General features: G+C 34.3%; 1 protein-coding gene across 5 annotated transcripts; it reads left to right on the top strand.

Annotated features, from left to right (window-relative positions):
* Positions 1 to 605: 605 nt before the first annotated feature.
* Positions 606 to 19,775, top strand: LOC108746211 (peroxisome biogenesis factor 2). Of its 5 annotated transcripts, none has more exons than XM_018482835.1 (3): positions 606 to 625; positions 16,362 to 16,612; positions 18,669 to 19,775. In XM_018482835.1, exons 2-3 carry the CDS (start codon positions 16,429 to 16,431, stop codon positions 19,589 to 19,591), a joined length of 1,107 nt encoding a protein of 368 aa, XP_018338337.1. In that variant the 5' UTR covers positions 606 to 625; positions 16,362 to 16,428; the 3' UTR covers positions 19,592 to 19,775. The 5 variants fall into 5 exon arrangements, with proteins under 5 accessions (XP_018338337.1, XP_018338336.1, XP_018338340.1 ...); XM_018482837.1 differs by lacking the exons at positions 606 to 625; positions 16,362 to 16,612 and adding exons at positions 17,194 to 17,380; positions 17,453 to 17,549; XM_018482834.1 differs by lacking the exon at positions 606 to 625 and having other exon boundaries at positions 16,218 to 16,612.
* Positions 19,776 to 22,896: the final 3,121 nt, after the last annotated feature.

Here is a 22,896-nt window from a genome sequence, read left to right on the forward strand (position 1 = left end):
AATCTTTCCTTAAGAAAACAAAAATCATTGCCTTAATTAATTTATTTATTTTTAAATAAATATTATTAAACACAAAATCTCATTGCGCAAGAAGCAAGTTTTAAAGATGGAAATAAATAGCAAACTCTTGATGGTGAAGTATACTTTAAAACTTCAGTGTAAACTAGGTTAGCAAAATATTTAATTGCAAGTTTTAAAATAAGCAGTCGTATCTAATTCAATTCTCTCTATCGCTTATTGCTAATTTTCCGTTTTTATTGCTCGTATACCAGGGTTGGTATTATTTTATCTACTCCCCCCCTCCCCCCTCCAAAAAAACCCGGAGGGTTTTTTACGTTTTATTCGCTTAAAAAAACTTGAAATTTATAGGTTTTTGGGGTGTTGTATTAAAAAAATAAATTATTTAATCGAAAACACATAATCCTGATAGAAATTTAGATAAGGAGCTAGTATGGCTCTTGCATAGATGCCATGTGATACCTTCGTGAAGTTAGCCCTACAACATTAAAACAGTTTATTTTGTGCATAGTACATAAATAAAATATAAACCGAATAATAAAAACTAATAAGACAATAAAAAACAGAAACAAGAGAAAAAAAGATAGATAGATACTTAGAGATAGAGGTAAAAGAAAAAGAGGAAAAGAGGAAAAAGCCAAATCGTTTCTACATAAAGATATCAAATGCGATCATGTGCAAATGACGATGTTGACAGAATCGTAAGCATGTTCGATCACATGTTATTACGAATACGTGAAAAAGTAGAACATCGATTTCGATAACCTCGACCAAACTTCGATAAAAAATTCATTTGCTGTTTCATATTAAACAGCTTGAATGTAAATAAAAAAAACATAAAAAATTATATACACAATACATACAACTATTTTTGTACTCAACTAGATTAAAACACTAAATATTTTCGTAATTCTTCAATTTATATTACAAATGTCGTCATATCATAACAAACTCCTTTCGCATGTTAAAACAAATATTTACAAGATTTAAGTTACGAAAAAAAGTTAAAAAGTACCTATTGTGTGAGAATAATATTATATATTATGCTAAATACTTTCAATTAGTATAATAACAATTATTAAAATTTTAATTGCTGTGTATTTTCTCGACATTAAAAGCTTGAAATAAATGTCACGATTAACATCACAATTTTCTCGGTTATTTCTCGCGATTGATGATCACGTTTATTTATATCGCGCGAAATTTCAGATCGATAACGTGTCGCATCCAGGTACAATAACCGCGACATGTAAAAACGGACAGAAATAAAACGGGACGCAGCACTACGCGACAGAAATCCTATAAAATCCCAGAAGCGCGATTACCCGCTGGGAAAGCTCAGCGGAGTGATACGAGGGGCGAAAGGTATTTAAATATGGATAACCAAGCCTGCGGGCTCAACCCCTTCGTAACCGAGGGAGACGGATCTGTAAATAGACTGTGGACCCGTGAAAGACGAATAGCATCCGATATATGCTTAGAAAACGCACTGCAGTTCAAGAAAAATGCGAAACAGGAATCATTTTCACTGATCAAATTGCCTCGAAGTTACGAGACGGTTTAATATCTCGTGGAGTAATTCAATTAAAAATTCAAATCTTGACTCAAAGACGTTTTAATGTTAAAAATTACAAAATTATTAAAAGATGCCTAACATTATTGAATCTTCTCCAAGAAAGAAACAATTTGGATCTATTGAGAAAAAAAAACGAGGTGATACATTCAGGCCGTGAAATATTGTCGACAATTCTAAAGTGGGTACTAAAATGAAATATTTTTTCAAAAGAATTAAAAGTGGTATGAATTTTTCTACGAACAAAAGCTCTCACGTCGCACGGAATTTCTTGGTTTATTTTGTCTATAGTGTTTCTCAATTTGTCAAAAGATTACAGATATCGCGAAAGTATTAATGCTGCATAATAAATTAAATTTTTATTATTTTTTACTTATTACTTTTTACATTTTTAATCGTCCACCAAATTTTTACTTTTTAATAAACAACAATTTTTTATTTTTTTTAAATAATTTTAGCTAACAATAAACATAAAATTTAAAATAATTTTTGATTCTTATCATGCTGTATACAATTAAGTATTAATATAGAATTAAAGGAGATGGAAAATATTGAAAAATGCAAGGTTCTTTTTAATTTTTTTCGTACTTGACTAAATGTGCGGAATGACGTGACTCGTCCTCGGCTTGTTTTACGACTGTTTTGACTCCGAGAAGATGATTTACTCGCTACCAACGCTACAGGATTTTAATAAAATGACATGCGAAAACCTCGTGTTCGCATTGCCAGATGGAGCCGCCATCATTTTTAATCCATTTCGTATAACGTGTCAAATAAAAATCCAACAAATATCAATAAAAACGGCAAAAAAAGAGAAATTTGTTTCCTTTTATGATGATACTCCTAGAAATAATTAGACAATGCAGCAGGGGCGAGCAACAAAGATAATTATGATAATACATTAAAAATGCAAACGCAAAAAAAGAACTAATAAAATCAAAATTATAATAGTATTATATTTTTTTCTCCTTTCTCTTTTCTCTTTTCTAAACATAATAACATTAAGACATTTAGCAACTCTTCATCTATTTAAAAGAAAGTTAGAACTAATCAGAACTATTAATGTTGGATGCTAACTTCACACATTTAATCACAATTATGATGTATGACCTAAATATAACTTATACAAAATCACAGGTATGCACATACCTATATGAAAAGAATTTGATGATTTTGCTGAAGTATTTAAAAATCTAGCTGTGTGTGTGTGGCTACAGATGTAGAAAAAATTTTGTGTAAATATGTAATATAGTTGTGAGAATGTCAACATTGTATTTCGAACAATTTTAATAAATTTCGAAGAATTTTAGTAAATTTCTCTCATTCATTAATAAAATTACAATAAAATATAAAATAAGTTTGATTAATTTTACTGAAGTGCATGGTAAAAATCTTTAAAACATTGTATTGTACCACAACTACCATATTTTCAGAATAAATTTAAAAAGAAAATTCTCTCCGTGCATCAACATAATTATACAAGTCATTCAAATTAGTTGTTAGAATTTTAAAACTTTTGTCATCAACATTGAATTATTTTGATAACCTACAAAATTATTTCTTCAGATGTATGTATTCATCTAAATTTTTAAATATTTCTGCAAAACCATTCTTTCTATGTATTAATATATTTTGACATGCTTTCTAGTAAATAATTTATATGTTAATGCAGCACTAGACTGGAACGACGTGCAAAGCTCATTTCATGAAAATAGCCAAAGAAGATTCCAACGAAATGGCAGAGAAGATTTTGCGGGAGAGACGATAGAACTTCCGTCGAGCTACTTTACCATGAAACTCAAAACCACCCGTAAAGTTCGACGCAATGTAACTCGAGTCTCGCCGCTCTTACATAGTTTAAACCACCTTCACAAGCTCGCCTAATAAACGAATTGCAAACTAATATTCGCTAACAGAAAAATTAATCAATAAAGTTGGAAGATTTCATTATTTTAGATAGCTCTTAACGCTTAAATAATTTTGAAAGCAAAATATAAGATACTACAACTTTTGTCTATTATTTCGGAAAATGCTTGAATATTCTAACTGTGTGTATAAAATCTGCCTTGAATTTGTATCAAAAGGTATATAAATCAACAAATATAAAAAATACATATTTTATTTTATTTATGTTTTTTTTATTTACCCAATTATAATCTAGATTTTAAATTTCTGTTTGTTAAAATAAATGAAACATAAATAAATAACTAGTAAAAATCTAATCTTTCAAACAAGTAAAACTAAATCTCAAAAATTAACTATTTTTAAACAAAAATATATTATAAAATTCTCTATATATATTTTCATTATATATTATTAATATAAAAAGAGAAGGAATAAATCTTTATTTATTTCACATAATTAATGAGAATATCTTGTATGGCAACAATGTAAAATATTTATTAACAAACTTGCATACCTATATAACATTCTCAAAGAATCCGTTTCCATTCCAACGAACTTTTTCAGGTTGAAAAGTCGTCAATATAAAACCAACAACGAAATATAACTTGTCTGAAATCTGTTTCAATTGTGACAGTCGTCTCTGTTATCGCCGACAGGTCCGTAACAGTCATACAGTCAAAGTTTTTCTGCCTCCCCCTCTCTTTTTCTTTTTCCCTCTCTCTCCCTCTCTCTCTCCCCAATGTTTACAGCAATCTGAAATTAAACTGCCAACCACCGGCAATGCAACGCTAGTATCGCTTCAATCTTCCCGCTTTTTTCTCGCCGAACGAACTTATCAGCAAACCGCGTACATTCCCATGCTTATCCAATCTTTGATGCATTACACTCCCGGGAACTACTAACAATGCCGGACTATCTACTGCTTTATATCCTGTTGTTTTGCCTACCACAACGACACACTTATATACCGTTCACTTTTATTGACGCGAAATCGTAAATTATTCTCGCTTATATTGTGAGAATAATATAGAAATTTTTTGGTTTTATATAGAATCCGCGCGATTTCGCTCGAAGTTAATCGCAATTAATCAAAAGATTTCGAATTAGATACGAGATAAACACCTGGTATCCACGTCGCGACAAGAGGCAATAAAGCGAAGGACATCAGCTTCCGGCCATTCTTGAACGTAATTGCGGGGCTTTCGGCCATGATCGTCTCGGCCTGACACCGCGTTGGAGTACTCTCCGGGCAAATTCGCCTACCAATAAAGGCTGCGGCTCGAAGCGGCAGGAGTGTAGGTCAATGTGTGGAGCGACCTACTCGTGGAATGTCGGCAAATAACCACTCAATCGATGTAGTTAAGCCGACGATCGCTGAGCGCTATATGTGTAATGTTTGATATTTTAAGAATTACTCTTAGTATTCTTTAGTAGTCTAAACATTTCTCTGTGACGAACTAAGAAAATTTTGTTACTAACATTCTAAGAGTATCTATTGTTTAGTGTTCCAAGAATTGCATAGTGTTCTGAGAACTTCTTGGTATTCTAAGGGAATTGCTAAAAGCATTCTATTTTCAGTAGCTTAGGAATCTGGAAAGAATTTAAAGAGACACGCACGTCAAACTTCATGCGTCCACTTTTAACATAAATATGTAGCTGGCATGAACATAAAATGCGTTTCAGAGACTATTTAGACATACCTATGAGTCGAAGTAAAGAAAATGCATCTTAAGAAATACATAATTTAAACTTCTATAGTGGCTTGAAATAATTCCGTCGTCACTTCGTGTAATTATTTGAATTGCATAAAGATTAAATTTTTCAGTTATTTCATTATTTATTTTGAATATAAAAATGCACCGTTTTAATTTATTCCATCTTATACAAATTACAGTTTCGTATATCCTCTCAGTATTCTTATGCTCATATTGATACACTTCGAGCAATACCTACTAACGGGAACTGTAGCCAAAACATGGAAATATTTATCTTTTTCTTGTACTTTACAGGAGAAAGAGAGAAAGAGAGAAAGAGAGAGAAAAGTGCTAAATTCGCAGATAACTATATTTTCAATTTTAATTTGTAGTATAAAAAATGCGTGTTGCATCGATCGCAATGTTAAACAATAACCATCAAATCTCGGTAATCAGCCATCGATCTCATGTATCACGAAATCAGCGTTTTCGCGAGCGAGTCGAAATATTATATATATCGTAGAAATTCTACACGTCACGATCTCGTCGTGAGACGCATAAACGGCAAAGATTTTTGTCGAAAACAGCGAGGATAGAGAGAAATAGGAAGGAGGAGAAAAAAACTGCGGAAGCGGAGAAAAAAGCTGCGAAAATCTCTTGGAGGCAGCGAGCGTGAAATTCTTATGGGAGCTTCCGTTTCGTTCGTGGTCGGAATCTCTAAGTAGCGAAGTACGCGAAGGTGTCCGCGAAGCGCAAATTTAATAGGCGGAACCTGACAGAAGACGCCCTGGTCCACAAGAATAAAACCTGATGAAAGCAAAGAACAAAGTAAAGAAGGAAGAGGAGAAGTCCCTGGGAGGAATTTATAAGCCAAGAAGGCACATAAATGACCGAGAGGAGGAGCGACAATCAACATCACGTTCCCGCTCTTTTCGCTTCCGTTTACATGCCCTTCGTTATTTTTGACGCGAAATTTATAAAAATAATTTCTCTCCACCAATGACACTCATTAGATTACTTAATGCGGTTCTATGTAAAGCAAGTGCACATAAATAAAAGTCTAGATGGACGCGCAAAATGAGAGAATTCTCTCTCTCTCTCTCTCTCTCTCTCTCTCTCTCTCTCTCTCTCTCTCTCTCTCTCATGCACGGTGGAAACATAATTTAATTACATACCGCGAATCTGAAACGGCAATGGTGCGTAACAAGGTGGTTGAGTGTCAATTAGTTGCACTACTAGCGATTTCGGTCCTGCCATCATGTTCCTTCTTCCATCTCTATCCCTTGACCCTTCTTTTTTATATCAATGCTTGAGAAAAATTAAAATTCCTGCGCGAGACGGAAAGATGCGTAGGTCGCGTGTGTAATGTCTCGGAGGTCTTTCATCGCGTGATCTTCCCATTCCGAAATGATTACGAGCACAGTGCTAAGGCGAAGATTAATATGATCGCATGTCAGATAAGAATCTTGAAGAAGAGTCTCGACAACTCTTATTCTCTTATTTCAGCGTGACTATTTCGTTGTAAAATACGTAAATGATTAAATAATGGTTTATCTGTCGACGCGCGATAGAGTTTATAAAAGTTCCATCTGACTGACACGGTTTATTTATTTAAAAAATTACAAATTATTTTACTTAACGAAATTGAAGAGAAAAGAAATCAAACAAAAAATTATATACTCTTATAAAAAAATATGTGTGACTATTGCTTTTCCATTTCATTATTGTTTATCTTCTATTTTTTTTTATAACCTATAAATCTATAAATATACAAAATCTGTAATATACAAAAATTCAAATCGCTTTTATATTTTAAACTAAAATATAATTTAAATTATAAATAAATAAATAACAGAATATTAGAAATTAATTTCCCTTATAACTAAAAAAATTACCTACTTATTATATCTGAATGTAAAATAGAATATTTTTAAAAAGACTTGAAACAATATAATAAGTTTGTATCATTAATCAAAGTAATATATTAGTTAAAAGAGCTTTAAAAAAACATTAAAAAAGTATTAAATATTAAAAAGAATACACTCGAAATAATGAAAACAAATTTCAAAAATATTAGAAATTTCTTTATGATTTGTTGCTCGTAAGATGAATTGTATAGTTTTAATTTTAATGCGATATGAAAATAATGCTTGCATGTGATACACATATAGGTAACAAGAACGAGCCCTTAATAAGTACTTACTGCATCACACGGCTATTGATCCGTTATAATTCTAATTAAGTACGAGTCCTCTTGGAACAGATATAGCTTCTAGTGTCAAGTAGGTTAGGCTTAATCTCAGCCAACACTTCCTGCGCGAACGAGATTTCGGTTGTTGGCCGATCACGATATAATGTCATTACGAGTCGCTGACTTTATAATTAATTTAACGATAATTCCTTGGCGAATGTTTACACGCCTCGTCGCTTACACATATGTTCACATGTATAATCGCTATGTTTATAATTACGTACAGAAATTACAACTAGAATTTCGTGACATAAAACAAGATATTTTTTCTTTTCTCATCGCTTCATTAAGAAAATAATTGCATGATTACACAGACAGGTTCGTATTTAAATGATTTGACGGATTCATATATAAATTAACGTCCGCCCCCCCCCCTCTCTCTCTTAATCATTTCCCTGTGACTATTTTAGTTCTTCTTGCAAATTCAAGAAAATTATATTTTTTTGTAATTTAGATGTTTTTTAATCAAATAAATTTTAAATAATGTTCTAATTATCTATTTAGTTATATTAAAAACATTACAGTTACACGATATAAATATATCTCTCATATAGCTACAAATCATAAAATTGCCCTATCAAAAACTTCTTTACGTCCAAAAATATAAATTCATGAAAAAAATCGAGATTTTAATATAAGTACCTACAAAACCGATAAAAGATAAAAATATTACAGTAAGGAACAATACGCCGCGAAGAAAGATATTTGAGTAATTTATCTTTCATAAGATACTCTCAGTCAATATTACTTCTATCATAAAATCCTCGAAATTTCTCAAGTCTTTATGGTCGAGTGCAAACAATACGATGGAAAAACTAGATCGCCCTTTCAATAAATAAAGATTGCCGAAGGGGTTAAAGCACCGGCACGATCATCCAGTCGGTAACGTTCGTTTCGTCGTTCCAACGTCGAATGCCGTCGACTACGGCGAAGATGAAGAGAACGCAGATATGAGGGAGAGAAAAAGACAGAGATAAAGAGGGATTTGGTAGGGGTTGGCGGCGTTGAGGGGAGAACAGGTGGGGCAGCCAGGGGTGGCGAGGGGTTTAAACGGCGGATGACGTCGGTCGGTCGTTCGGTCGAGGGCCGCAGGGGGGTGGCCAGGGGGGAAATCGCGCCACGCTCGTTGTACCGATCAATACTACGCCACCACGCCTCGCCTTCGCCACCACCTACCTCTCGCGTCGCGTTGCGAGAGAGCAAAACTTGACTCTCTCCCTACGTCACGAGCCAGAGGGTGGAATCGTCGAGCCGGAGAACGCCGATCACCTTGGACTTGGACAGGTCCGAGCTTTAACCCCCCCCCTCCCCCTTCTCTCTTGCAAGAATCACCCTCCTCGAAGAGGAGGAAAAAATACAATGTGTCGTGAAAAGGAAACACGCAACCTGCGTGTCTCCAATTTATCGCAATATAAAATTTAATGTAAGAATGAGTTATTTTAAAATAAACAACAATTTTAGATTCCTATATGTACAAGCAAAGCGTTAAAAGGGTAAATTTAACTGTGTGTCACTTTAACTATGTTTCATTTTTAAATCAAGATTCTCACCTTGATTTAATCATAAATTTTTTGACGTAAATGAAATTTAAACTCTGTCTGTTTCTCTTTCTCTCCTAGGATTTGCTTCTTTAACAAACAAACAAAAATGTGAAAACATGTGAAGCATATATTATGTATGTAATCCTTTTTGTTAAAATCAAATTTACTTTGAAAAATTTATTTCAATGTTATTTTGGATACTCTAAAAATAGAAAGTTCAACCTAATTGTATATTTAATTTATTTTTTCTCTCAATTCTCTATGAATTATTATCTCTATGAATAATAAGTGTTACTTTTTACAAACAAATATCAATTTATGCTTTATAACTGTATCAACATATTTTAAATATTTAATAATTATCTGAAAGTATAAATCACTGAACTGTACATAAAAAAACCGACTATTCTTCAAGTAAAATCGAAGTTCTTTAAATTTGCTTTGACAATTTGATCCATAGATGTTCGCGCGACTATTTAAGATAAAAGGAATCTTCTCGAAGAATGGATAGTGAGAGAGAATCTTTTGAGGTCTAATGCAAAGAAGAGGACGGTTCACCAGGCGTTTCTCCAATAAGCAAATGCTCGAACACGCGCGTGACCTCGTTCATTGGGGTCACGATACAGGGATGGAAATGTGGAAAACATGAGATGGCAGCACGTTGCAACCGAGAAAAAATTTTGGCATGTTGCTCCGTATATGCATATTTTATTCAATTAAAAAATTGAGACTGAGAAATCGCAGATCGCGATATACATTGCAAAATGATGTAAAAAATGCCACAAGTAAAATATACAACATAAATATAATTATTAACTTCATTTAATCTGAATTCGTTTACTAAATTGTTATCTGTTCCAATAAAATTAATTTTTCATTATTAAACTTATTTATTCTTAATCTACTTGATACTCGCTCTATTTTGATAAGGAATAAAAATATAAGGTTTGATCATGTATGTTAACGATTTATGCATCTCTGAATGATGTATAATTAACAACATTGACCGACAGTGTAGCCTCATTGAAAATAATCTTATTAATTCAATGACAATATGAAACATAAATACGCCCTATGCTCTTGTTTTAATAAAACATTATTTGTTTTATTAATAATCATTGTCATTGAATTAACAAGATTGTTTTCAATTAAACTGCTATTGCATGCTGTTAATATGTCTTTTTTTTTTTTCATTTCCATTGCAATGTTTTAAATTAGAAAAGAACAGTCTCGATGTAAACCTGCAATAAAGATAAAATGTGTAATTAATTTGTAGTAATTTACAAGCAAAATATCAGGAACACGTATAAGCTAAAACACGCGTTATCGTTAATCGTGACGGTAAACACGGTGAACAAAACCACTAATCAGGTCAACTAGCGATTGTCCGACTGCTGCTGAACATCCGTTGTTTCGCTACCGAGAACAACACACGTGCGTGCATTATCGTTGAACATTTTAATAAAGTAATGATCTCACGCATGTAGAACACACTTCACAAGCAAATCTGCCGATATCACGATACTAGAAATTTCTCGCGCTTTTTCACGAAATTGACTACAAATTAATAATGAAACCGAATCGTCTTTTATATTATCATGTGATACGTATCTCTTTGTATAAAAATAAATTTTATTGAAAGTTTTAAAATACATATGTATCAATTCATAAATTATTTAATTTCCATAAAATCAATTAATGAGCTCATTAATTAATTAAAATCAATTTTATTCTATTTATAATTAGCTCAACTCGCAACATCTATAATTGAATATAATGTTCTTAACATCACGTATATTTCTCTGAAAACATCTTATTAAATCTTTCGGATCAATCTCTTCTTTATTAATATTTTACAGGAAATTGTATTAATATTTAATAGGAAAATGTTCCACTGGATCAATGGATGAGATGTCAAAAGTAAAGAAGAATCGTTCTCTGTGATTAATTTCGTCTGGTTGTAGTCGGAGCAATTAACGCGTCATACTTCAATCGTATCGAAACGATTGAAACGGAAATTTCAATTGCTTGTATACTTTATTAATTTTTTCTGAATTATCGCTCCCTCGCGACAGTCGCGAATAGTAGATCGATACCGCACCTCGCTTGGATATGCAATAGAATGAATTATTCCTTCTCGTCAAATAAGCCGAAGCTGTATCTTCTATAAATAACGTTATTCCGCGATTCCTCCACGTGGTTCAACCATAAGATATTTACCAACTTTTTCTCGCACAGATCGCAAACATTGATTATATGTATAAACGGACTGAATGTACATTCTTCAAATTTCTTATCGTTGCACGCGCAACAGAATGCATAATTTAATGTATAATTAAAATTCTCTTAATTTTAAACACGTCTAAAAAATAAAAGTCACATATCAAATTCCCATTATAAAACAGATTCCAAAAAAAAGTATGCTTCTCAACCATTTACTCTTCATTAAAGACTTGTGTCTACATAGATTAACCTCGATCTCGATTTAACTTATTTTTCTATCTTTTTCTAATTCTAAGAACTAGAAAAAAATTAAATTCAGATTATATATTCATCTATATTGATAGAAATGAACATTAATCCGCGAATACACTTCAATCTTCATTATTTCTTTCGTACTACACAAATCTTATATATTTATTATAAATATTTTCACAAATTTATTATAAATTGTATACTGTCAAAAACCTTATAGTGGCAGTGCAAACAGAAAAACGGGCAGTCCGCTATATCTCGCACAAAAATATTTCGTACAAGATGAGTCTCGGGGAGAGAACTGATATCGGAATCTCTCAGAGTGTGGAGCACAGTGGAGTAGGAAAAACTACCAATAATAACCGATAGCCAACGTAAATAAAACTCTCAAATAACACCACATGAGCGTGGCTAGGATGCAAGGAGTGTGCAGTATGGCCGGGTCCAATTTATCAGTGATATCGACAAACCGTCGGGATTTACCTCGGCGATAATAGGGATCGAGTACAACCTAACGCGTTACACATCGACGTACGTCGGCGTCGCCGCCGCGACGGATTTAGGCGCGTCGATAAATAACGTCGCCAGGTGCGCGAACACGCCGAAAAGCTCGCTCGTTCGCGCGAATGAGTCTTCCATGTCGGCGGCCATGGACTGTAAATTAAGGTCAGAGCCAAGAGCGATATAAGCAGCAACCGCGAGAGAGAGAGAGAGAGAGAAAGAGAGAGAGAGAGATTGGAGGGGGAGATGCGAATAGATATGCAAATCATGTACACACTCGACTATTTACGTCTGTCGATCTACTGTCAAAGCAACACGCCGCCAATATAACGTGAATTCTTCGGCAGAGGTGCGAGTTCGATTGCGAGTTCGACTGGTAGACAAACTGCGATTGTGCAAGCTTCGATAAAAAGCTTCTACTTTACTCCCTCTTAATTCGAATTAATCTAATCAAGTAATATCTGGTATTAAAAGACATGGCGATAGTATCATTTTGTGATACTACCGGTTTTAAAAAGAATCGTTAAATGAAACAAACAGAAGTGTGTCGACAGATAATACCGTTCATAATTGTGAGCTAAACTCGCGTTCAATAATGCCATAGATTAAAGGACTAATTCGAGGATATTCAACGTTAAAAGCTAGCATGTGATAAATGTTTCAAGAGGAAAAGTCACACAATAATGAAGTTTATCAAGATAAAAGACGATTCGGGGAGTGGGGGGGGGGGGAATTAGGACACTCTCTCTATCTATATCGTAAATGAAGAAGATAATTTGTTTACCAATTCAATGAATTTAACGACTCTTATATTTATTGATTAAATATTAATTTATCTTGAACTTGTATAAGAAAAAGAATAATACATACACTCTAAATCTGTGACAATGAAAATTTTACTGCTAACAAAAGTGAATAGCAAAGTCATTGCTTTTAGTATGGATTTTTACTGCTTTGAAGTTAGTCTGTCTATTCTTACATAAAGGAGTGGACTATTCCATTCGATTAATCGAATGAAATAGTCCACTCCTTTATGTAAGAGTAGACAGACTAAATGTTTGCCGCATGTTTGTCATGATCGTTACGGGTGAGACGCGTTTTGAGATACATATAATATTAGGTGTAGTAAAAAGTCATCGCGTATTTTTAAAAGACATCTATCAGTAAAAACCGCAATTACTTTCTTACCAACAATATAAATATATCTTGATAGAGTAAAGTTTCAGCTTTAAAAATCTCTTTTTTAAATTATACGATACGACAATTTTTAATGGAGTTATGAGCAATTAAAGTCAAAATAATTCTTTTATTTAATCCGCGATAACTCAGTAATCAAAAGTCGTAGGAATATTTAAAAAAAAAACGATTTTGTAGGGAAAGTATCAAGCTTTCACGATAGGTAATCGAAAATTTTCTCAAATTCGTTTTGGACACGTTACAAATCCACAAAGTGAGAAGAAAATTTTTCGTCTTTTTCAGCTCGTAGTTTTTGGTATGTAAAAATTATCAAACTCATATAAACTTAAAAAATGTGATAAGCTTTTAAAAGTAGAGATTTCAAGCTTTAAAACCCTTTTTTTAAATTTGAATTTCATTCATTATTGACGAAGATATTGTATGTACAACTTTGAGCTAAAAAATACGCGATGACTTTTTACTACACCTAATATAAATATAAGAGACAAAATAAAATAATTAAAAATAAAGTTAATAGGTTAATAAATTGATAGCATACTCTGTTCAAAATTTGTCTCCGTAGGTTTTGTTATCTGGATTTAGAATGACATTATTCTGTCATTATTTTAACCTTCAAATTCACTTGTTTTTGGAATAAATTTTTTATTCTAATTATCGAATGGATATTTTCTATTCCCATCTTGCTGTAAAATTTACTAACATTGGCGCAATTGCCACTAATGCCTGTATTGAAATTTCAATTTAATGCAATGAAATTTCATTGCTACAGATTTAGAGTATATATAAAATTATATCATTAATCAAGATTTTTATATACACTGAGAGGAATATCTAGCATGAATAATTATTTATTTTGTTGATACGTAACTTACAAAAATCTTCTTACTTTTTAATTAAAAAATTTTTATTGTTCTATTCAAAACTTAGAATAATGTTTGGAATAATTCATGCATATATCAACAAAATAAATGGTTATTCGTACTAATCATTTCTTTCAGTCTAAGTACTTTTATATATATGGAAAAAATGATTTCGATGAAGTACCTAAAAATTTAGTTACATAGATACACAGAACTGAAAACAAGTTTGTTGGATCATTAAAACAATTATTCATAATGCTTAAACGTTGATAACAATGCTGCAAGAAGTTTTAATATTCTGGCAATCAGTTTAAGCGTCCTACATAATTATTTGATCCAATAAAATTATTTTCGAACCTGTATCTAGGTAAATTTTTAAATAAACTTCAGCAAACCATTCTTTTCATGTAGTATAAGTATTTTTACGCGATTGACATTACTTCCTCTTTCAGTCAAAGTCTATTATTAATCGTACATCCAGACAAAACAATCTACAAGAGAGATAATGTATTTCAACGTACATATGTATACTTTGCAACAATATGCTCACATTTTAAATGCAATTACATTGCAGTTTCCCTTTAACACTTGGAATCCGGTCAGCGTGAAACTTTAATTCGCGTCGGACTCTTTAATATGGATTTAGCAATTAAAAATATTTACCTTGAGATAATCCCAGAATTTTATCTGAATAATTAACGATAAATCGAAAAACAATGTAGCACAATAGCACAATAGCACCTTTAATCGGTTTAACAATAATGGTAAATCTAACGTAACTAACAATTATAATCGCAACGATGAGACTAATTTTCTGAAACTAGGTAACAACGTCATAACAGAGCGATAATAACCATTGATGGTAATGACAATATGATGACGGTAATTAAACAGCAGCGGATAAATAATATCAGTTAATAATCGCGCTATTATTTCAAAGTTCACAATCTGGATTCTTTAGCCGAGCTCCCAGTAAGTGCCTCGACTTAATGATCGTGAATGACACGATGACGATGTTGTCGACGACGGAAAAGATCGACCCAGTAACGTGCATATTGCGGCCGTACACTTCAAAATAACATACAGAAAAAACGGTTTTGCTAAAGTATCTAAAAATGTAGCTGTATATACGACTTCGAAAATATTATAATTTGTTAAACTATATAATTATCCAAATAATTTAACCATAAGCTTGAGCCTTTCGAACTATATAATTATCAAAATAATTATATGGAATACTTGTTAGATTATCAAAAATTTTTACAGCATTGTTCATTATTCTTGAGATTCCTACCAATTATTTTGATGACCCAACAATTATGCAAAAATTTCGAAAAAATTTAGATAAACAATGCTGTAAGTTTTGGCATTCTAGCAATGAATAGAACGTCCCACATAATTATTTTTATGATCGAACAAAAAAAATTATCAGATCTATAGCTAAGCTAAATTTTTAGATATTTTTGAGTTCCTTTCTACGTTCTTTCCACATTGCCAAGGGTTTTCCATGAACGACACAGTAGTTAGTTGGCCGACACCTTTTCGAGGATTTCAAACAACGCGAACAGACCTTTGGTCTGCTGTGTGTTATTGGCCTAACCTGTGCAATGTACAATACGAGAACTCTCCCTGGAACAGTCGCTGCTCCAAGAACTCCACTTCTCCGGCGAAGCTGTTTTGGAGCAGGATGATCTCCGTGGAGAAAAAGCTTGTTCCCATTAAAAAAGAAAGGGGAGAAACGGAGCACTCACATATACCGATATGATAAAAAACGCGCGGTACGATATTGTGAGTGGAAATGTAAATGTCGGTGTGAACGCGTAAAAAGCAGGGACGACGACGATGAACCGGCGGCGAAAGACAAGACGACCCGACGCTTCTTTCCCGGTGCTCTCTTCGCCTAGCCGAATTAGAGGTTAACCTGTCACTCGATAGCGAATCGATTTTACGGCGAGCGGAAGGGAGAACGAGAGGCGGAGACGGACCGCGTTCGACCGCGCGACAGCAATATTATGTAATTTCTGGCACTCACCTGGATTCGCAGAGCCGTGCGGACGTTCCGCGGTGTTCCGCGGGTGACTGGTGCGGCTCCCGATGCGGGCGTCCCGTCCGTCTGTCCGTAGAAGACGGAGATAGCGGAGGTGGAGAGACGGTGATTACAGAGAGAGAGAGAGAGAGGGAGAGGGAGAGAGAGAGAGAGAGAGAGAGAGAAAGAGAGCGACGAAGAGACGTGCGGGAGAAGCGACGAGGTCGCATACACACGTACGCACGCCGTGGCAGCCGCCGATGACGGTGGAGACGGCGGTGGCTGTACACTCCGCGTTTCGCGTGAGATAAGAAAAAGAGAGAGAAAAAGAGAGAGAGAGAGAAAGAGAAAGGGAGAGACAACGTCAAACTTTATCACGAGAGCAGCATGACGCGCGACAGGGTTGCAAGCATCGTGCAACAACGACGGGTGAGAGAAACGACAACGGAGACGGGAACGGGAACAGGGATGGGGACGGGAACGACGACGACGACGACAACGGGTACACACGCGCGACACCACCGACACTCGATGACGTCATACCACCGGCGGCAACATGGAGCCCACCGACGTACGTACGCGCGAACACGAACACCACGACGCGAACCACGCACAACGATCACGACGGGGTAGTCCACCGTTCGCTATTAGCCGGAGAAACCGTGCCCGTGCGCCGCCTAACCTCAAAAACGTTCGCGCCGGAGTAGCCGTGAAAGAGAGTGTGAGAGAGCGTATACAGTGTCAGCCGCGGCAGCGGACGCACCCCGTGCGCAGCGGCGACGAGACACGGACCCGAACTGAAACGAAGTCCCGGCCGAGCCGCGCCGAATCGACCCGAACGCGCCCGCGACTCCGAAGTGGCCTGAAGTTGCCTGAAAGTGGCCGAATGTGCACCCCCGCCGCCCGTTCGCGCGCGTTCGGCTGTTTTCGTTTCTGAACGGCCGGCGTACATCTCGGCTAACTGCGGAGTAGTGCGGAGTGCGGAGAATCATTCCGGCGGCGTGTATGATGCGATGTGGACGTGATTGCGTGTAGCGATCGATCGTGCGGTGTCATTCTAACCTCTTCGTAGGAGCATACGAATTGTCAACTGAAAGTCTCTCGTTCGATCGCTCTATCGTACGTAAACGATTATTTCTCGATCGTGGCGTAGCATACGAGTTTTGAACGAATGCATTCTTCACACGATCACTCGTGACTAACTTCATTCGTTCACTTCGAGTGAGACGATTTGAAAGTGAACTTTCGCTCGGTATCACTACGAGTTTCCGACGATCGTTCGTATATACTCGGTCTCTCGTTGACATTAGGAAAGATTAAACGCCATTTATATGATTAGGTAAACGGGAAATGATATGCGAAAATTAGATTCTACGAATGACGAAGTATCTTTGTTGCTCTTTGAATACAGATCAGAATTCCAAGGTCATCGTGGTTTTTTAGTCGTTCTTGGTGCTCTTGCGAGTCTTACGTAGTCACCAGTCGATTTATTCAATAACTTATCTCAGGTAGAACACAAAATCATAATAAAATCTAGATAATGTCAAGTTGAATTACGTCATTTTAGGAAAAATCTAATGGACATCATTATTCAATACAAAATTTTAACAAGGACTTGAATGAACGATATAAATTATGATGAACGATATATTTATGATAATTTATTTGGTCCGTTCAAGTCCTTGTTAGAACTTTCTATCGAATGTTTAACATATTCGACAATTAATTTAACATTATATGTGTTATTTTTATATTTTATTAAATAATTATAATCAATTGATATTCAACATTTATTATATTTCAAAATAACACAATTTATGAATAAGTGAACAGTAATATAAAATAACAAAAATAATGTGTTTTAAAACGTAAATTTAAAAAAATGAATGAATAAATATAAAATGTTAATTCAACATATTATAAATTTTAATTTTACTGAAAAAAATGTGTTTCCACACAGTTTGCTTACAAATTGGATCAGTTTTACATTTTTTTGCGTTAATTTATTTACATAATATTTTAACTTTCTAACATATATATTCATCTTATTAATTTATACAAAAATTTGAATGGACCGTTTGAGCAACATGAAATATATTTAATACGTGAAGTATATTTAACACAAATTTTCCAACTTTTATGCCCAATTTCTTCACTTCTAGATAAGTTGCGAATAACCTTATCCAGGAGATATCTCCGTTGTATGCTAGGAGATATCTCATGAATAAAATTATTTAGAAATGAAGAAATTGAGCATTAATATATTTTTTACGATGATTTTGTGATGAATTGATATAGTAATTATTTTTTAATGATTTTTAAGTGATATTTTAGTTGTAAATAAATAATTTAATGATTTTTTTAACTAAAGCATCACTTAAAAATCATTTTCATGTCAAGAATTCATCACAAAATTATTGTCAAAAGTGTATCGCGTAACATCACAATTTTTCCTAAATTGCTTCTACTTGATATCATCTATGTTTTATATTCTTTTATATGAAAACATATCGCAAGTACATGTACATATTAAAAAAAAAATTAAATTTCGTGGCATGTATTCTTCAATTCAAAATTGATTTTTTTACGTTGCATTAAATTATCACATAAAAATAAAATTTTTTCAGAGTTCCTCCAGCCGATCAAGATGACGCCGTCACTTTACGTCTCGCGAATAAATCAGATCGATGCTGCTCAATTGGACGGTGAAATTTATAAGATGCTGAGGAATCAAACCAAAGAGATCGCTAAATACTGCACGCCGGGTAAAATCGACAAATGGCAAGCGGAAGTGGACGCCGTTCTGAAATTTTTCATCTGGAAATTCTCGTTGCAACGAGGCTCTTCCACATTCGGCCAGCGGCTTCTCAATCTGCACTACGCCAACATCAATCAAAGGAAAGCTATACTCTATTTAATTCTAAACATCGTACCTCAGTACTTGAAAGACAAATTGGCCTACGAGAACCTGTCCGAACGTGGCGCGTTTGCCCGAGCGCTAAAGTCGCTCGTCGACTGGATAACGAACGCGATCAATCTCCTGGAGCTCGTCAATCTACTTCTCTTCCTCCATCGGGGTATAAAACCGCGCGTGATAGAGCTTCTGCTTGATCTGTCCAGTCAGTCGATAACGACACATCGACCCAGAATCATCGGTTACTCGTACATGACGAGAGAATTGCTTTGGCATGGTCTGATGGAACTCTTCACGATCGGTATACCCATGATAAACGTCCACTATTTGAAGCACGTAGTGATGAGGCTGTGGCGACGACCAAAACCGTCGATTGGATTGTTGCCGGTGATGAATGTCGCGACCAAGTGCGCCTACTGCTACGAAGACCCGATTCTGCCATCGCACGCTGGCTGCGTACACTTGTTCTGTTATTACTGCCTGCAAGCGCACTTTACCGCAATGAGCGCGTTCCAATGTCCCAGGTGCAACGCGGAGCTCCATGCCGAAGATATGAAAAGATATACAATCGCAAGCGCGCCTTGGAGCGACGATGAGGAATCGGACGATAGCTTCGAGAGAGTGGACGATGGATAACGCGAACGTACGTATTTTTCCAGTTTTATCAAAGTTAAAAGTGACTCGAAGTGATGTTATTGTGATGAACAAGTTATGTGTCTGACTTCTAGTCTTAAGCACTATTTTTACAAGTGAAAATAATTTTTATTATTATGTGATAATCTGTTGATTTTTGTTTCCATAAAGAGAAAGATTTCCTGCAACGACCAAAGTAATAAAATAAAATAATAATAATAATTTGCAACACAAACAGCGAATAGAATAAGTATAAAGATAATTTTATTATGGTATATATCGAAGTTTTATGTAATTAAATCTTCTAAAAATAATTTTATTATTATGTTGGAGTTAATTATAAATCTCCTAAAAATAAATAATTTAATTATTATATTTGGAATTAATTAAATCTTATTGAAACATATAAAATATAAATAGAAAAAGATTCGGTTCTGATCGCCACATTTATCGCGAGACGAAGGGATGTATGTGTGTGATATTAATATTTAGTTTTTATTAAAAATAGCAATATACAAAATCTTCTTTATTCCTCATTTCAATACAACAAATCCCAATTTCGGGCGACTTCGACTCGTTTCTTTCTTTTTCCGAAACAAACATTAATAGATCAATACATCCTCTCTTGGCTCTTATATCAAAATTAGATTAGATTATATTATATAAAAATATTATGCTGCGCTGTATATTATAAAACGCTTCATCTGCCGCCACGCAGGTCGATGGACCGATTGTTTACATGCAATAATGACACATTCATCGATTAATTAATTAATTTATCATTAAGTTGCTGCACCTGCGCTCGATGGGCGGGCACGTCCCCGGATTTATTACACAAGAAACAATATTATAAACATTATAGCACAGAAAGAAAAAAAAAACGCGAAACACATACACATAAATTAACACTTTCCATTCGCCTCTCCTACGACACTACAAATTTCATTTGAATCCGAACTCTCATCATTTTTCCTTGGAATGTATGATTTATAGTACAATTATATATAGCGCGGTTTCTTTTTCATTGTTTTGTAAGAAATCCCTTCTCGAAAGATTGAGCTGTTGTTTCCTGAGGTATCCGCGCGTTTACACATTTGCGCCTCACTCTAACATTAATTTTACTTTCTAATTGCGACGGAAACAGAGTTCACCCGAAAAATAATAAGGTGCATGAGAAGCGCGACGTATTTAAATTACAATTGCTATTCTATATTTTGCATTCTATTTATGTCATTTTGCATTCTATTATGTTCCATCTTCCGCCTTTTCCACATTGTGTGTGCATCGCGCGCACATTCTTTTTTAATTTAAATTTCGAACGTGGAAACATCCACTTTATTCTTAAAGTTGCCGCTATTTATCCTTTCTATGTTCTTTCCTCGGGCGAACTCCTCGATTATTTTCCGTATTCCTTTAGTGACAATCCTAAAATATCCTAAGAGAGTGTCTTTTCTGTACTGAGGGGTTTGCGATTTTGCGTCCGCATCGCTAAAGCGAAAAAATATAATTTCCTGATATTTTGAGTGTGAAAGAGAGAATATAATAGTGCGACGTATTTATACTTATTGATACATGATGGAAACGATTTGAGCATGGTGCTATTATAGCTATTGAATTAAGATTGATATCACATCTTAGACAAGGTTTCACTTTTTAAAGACTTGAGGAAATTAATAAAGCTGAGGAAATTCAATCGATATTATAATCAGTTGGAATAAAACTAGATCTAATTTCAACAAATTTAATTAACTGACTTAATTTTAATTTGAGATATAGAATGAAATTAAATGAGATGTAGCATTTTTAAATTTAAATTTTCACAACTTGAATTTTCTGAAGCTTTTAAAAAGTAGATTAAATCGCTAAACCCACTCTAATAGAAGAATGCCTTCGAATTTTATAAGTAATTGCAAATTTATCGTTAAAACAAAAAAAATTGTTATGCAACGATACCTGTGGACTTTAAATTTTCTCGAGATTCTTCTCAGAAGTCTTATTTTTTTTTCTTTTTTTTTAAATCCATCTATTATTTTTCACGGAAATTTAAAAAGCAAGAAAATTAAAGTCACTAAAGACATTGGAAACTAAATTGGATTAATCTATAATTTGCATAAGATTCTTAAATACTGAGTCGTATTTGAAGTTAATCCTACAAATTATTAAGCTTAATCCATTTTTACGATTTATATAAATCGTTTTAAACTATCTAAAACTGAATAAGTTAGATAGGAAAGATTAAGTCCACAGTTTGCTATAATGAAATAATATAAATGCTTCATAATATTTTCTCTGCTTCATTTCTGACGCAGTTAAAAAATATACCTGCGATACGCAATTTCGAAGATTTACGGCGCATTCTCGTAAACGCAACGGACTCCAAGTCGCGTAAGTTTCGCAAGCGAGGTCGAGCGCAATTGATTATACGCAATGCCTGATTCTAGACTGATCTTATCTTCGTTTTTCTTTTCTTTTTCAAGAGAAAAGGAGAGAGAAGTATGTCATGTTATTTGCTGGATGCAAAAAATGTCAAGTGAGTAGGGACTAGAGAAAAGTGATAGTGAAAAACTGATTTTACAGTTCGAAGATGTATATTATCTTCTCTCTTCCCGACGTAAATCGATTCTCGTTAACCGAAACGCTCGAGAACGCTAATTAGAAACTCTTATGTTTGTCATCGTTGTCGTCGTTCTTCTCCTCGCATGCGTATTTCCCTCTCTTTTAAACGCTAATTTCCGCGACTATACCTATATTACCCGTATACGCTAAACCTTGCACGGGATCAGTGCGTATTCACGTAGGAACATTGACAGATTTCTTCTCAGGACTAGGCAAAGAAACCGTCGATTATCGATCGGCAAAGGAATATAACGATCTTGCCGTATAGTATGCAGGGTGTTTCCATCTCGAATTCCGTGGTCGCATATTTTCGAAAATCAATATAGATATTGATATGTACATTGGAAAAAAATTGAAACTAGAAATATTTTCTCGAAATCATAACGCTGTTTTTCTAAATTTTTCTTATTTTCAAAATAAATTGAACTTTCTTTTCTTCGTACTTTACCCTTGTTTAAGTTCCTAGCTTACGAGATACCCTGTGTAAGAGACGAAGTGCCAACGATTTTCGAACAAATGCTTTTTGAACGCGAAGACGTTTATGCTGCTTCGTTGATATATTCACGATTATACGTACGTGTAGATTTTATCCGCAGCGACAATGGATATATTACATATGATATGCGGTCAGTCGTGCACACTTCATGCTTACATTTGTTTATTTTTCTTGGCAAATATCGTTTTGAAACTCT

This window comes from Trachymyrmex septentrionalis, unplaced genomic scaffold (assembly GCF_001594115.1).
Source record: "Trachymyrmex septentrionalis isolate Tsep2-gDNA-1 unplaced genomic scaffold, Tsep1.0 scaffold161, whole genome shotgun sequence".
In the NCBI taxonomy this organism is placed as follows: domain Eukaryota; kingdom Metazoa; phylum Arthropoda; class Insecta; order Hymenoptera; family Formicidae; genus Trachymyrmex; species Trachymyrmex septentrionalis.